Here is a 1,761-nt window from a genome sequence, read left to right on the forward strand (position 1 = left end):
TGACGACGACGTATAACTGTTATGATATAACATGATTAACTACCACAGGAATAGGAGAATACATTAAGTTTTGAATATATCGTCCCGCACTACAAGCAGGTTGCATTCATCACCTGTGTATGTCTGCAATCATACAATACCACTCTTTTCAAAGATACTAATCTTACAGGTGTGAGTGATCAGCATGATATGAATATTCTATTGAATTACGATCGATTTATCCCTGATCTTTGACATCTATGGTTCAATGCAGAGGTATCGCGTGAACGTACTAGTGCAGTACGATATATTCAAAAATATTCTAATGCTATGGTAGTTAATCCTGTTACATCATCATTTCTACAGCGAATAGTATATACACGTCATTTATCGGCCCGGTGTTAATGCATCACACAGGTCTTGTATTGTTGGCGTCTTCGCTCTTTTTAATGAGATTACATCTGTATTGTCGGATCTAATTACTAGTATATTAATCTTCTTAAACGTATATGATTAAGCTGAACATCAGATGGTAATCAAATTCCGTCAACAAGTAAGCACATTTTCAAATATTCAGTAATCAAAACATCCTCCGAGTGCAGCACGAAGATGATCGTAGCGCTCTTCACTGGCATCAAACAAACACTGCAAGGCATTTCCAACAAATGTGCTCCTCTTCAGTAATCAAAACATCCTCTGTGTACAGTACGGAGGTGGTGGTAGCACTCTTCACTGGCATCAAACACTGCAAGGCACTTCCAGCAAATGTGCTTCTTGCACTGAGTGCATGTCACGTGATTACAACCTGCAAATTTCTCAATAACACCACAATCCTGAGTGGGACACTGTTTCACGTCGTCGGTATTACCCGATTTTCGAGCCCACTGCCAAATCGCGTCAGAGCTCTGTAAGCTGACTTTGTACTCTTGGCATGTCATGTTTCCAGGGTGAGGGTCTCCTCCGCAGCCGGAGCATATCTGATGGCCGCATTCCGAACACGCCCACATTACGCCAGATTGAGATCGACGATAGATCATGCAGCAATCAGGCGAAGGACAAAATTTTAAGTCACTATGTTTCTTCTGTGATACAAATGCTTCTAGTGCTGCTCGAAAGAACTTACTCTGAGCTTCCTCTTCAGGTATAATGGTGCGAATGTCAACAAGGGTCAGTGATTCCATGCAACCTTCGCAGGGGCAAATGACAGGAAAAATCTTGTCAGTCATGTTATGTTGAAGAAGGTTCTGAAGACACTTCAGACAGAAGTAGTGTCCACATGAAAGAAGACGGTACGTCTTCTCATCTGGTTCAGCTGGGCAGAAACAAATTCCACACTCGATTTCTTCACTTACATCTTCCACTTTGTTGACGTCTTTCAAGCATTCTTCAATCTTCTCCCGAGTTGTTTCTCTGGAATCTTCCGAAACCGTCAACATCATCAGTCCTCTCTTTGTATCAATGGTCACATCTTCAACTCCAGGTTCTTCTTTCAGCTGCTCAAGCCAAGGACCAAACTTCAAAACCAGCGCTCTCAAATTGCACCTTTGATGTTTTGCATCTTAATCGGTTGCGTATCCGTCAACGAAAGGAAATAACCTTGAAGTAGCATCTTGAACTCTTCCCTGTCTTCCTCTTTACCATAGATATGAATAACTCGGCGACGTCTATCAGTGTCAATGAAAGCCGATTTCGCATCACCAAGAAGCTCCTCAAGTCGGGCATCAGAGAGGCTTAGCAGCGCTCTTTCCACCCACTGACTTGATTTGTCAACACCGACAAAGT

At 42.4% G+C, this 1,761-nt stretch overlaps 1 protein-coding gene across 1 annotated transcript; it reads right to left on the bottom strand.

The window, feature by feature from the left end:
- Positions 1-656: 656 nt before the first annotated feature.
- LOC140150198 (uncharacterized) lies at positions 657-1,415 on the bottom strand. The gene has a single exon (XM_072172203.1). The coding sequence runs from the start codon at positions 1,413-1,415 to the stop codon at positions 657-659; it is 759 nt and encodes a 252-aa protein (XP_072028304.1).
- Between the last annotated feature and the right edge of the window lie 346 nt (positions 1,416-1,761).

The sequence above is a fragment of the Amphiura filiformis genome, chromosome 4 (genome assembly GCF_039555335.1).
Source record: "Amphiura filiformis chromosome 4, Afil_fr2py, whole genome shotgun sequence".
NCBI classification, from domain to species: Eukaryota; Metazoa; Echinodermata; class Ophiuroidea; order Amphilepidida; family Amphiuridae; genus Amphiura; species Amphiura filiformis.

Coding starts and splice junctions, on each gene's coding strand:
- LOC140150198 (XM_072172203.1), bottom strand. CDS start 1,415: ATGTTGACGGTTTCGGAAGATTCCAGAGAAACAACTCGGGAGAAGATT.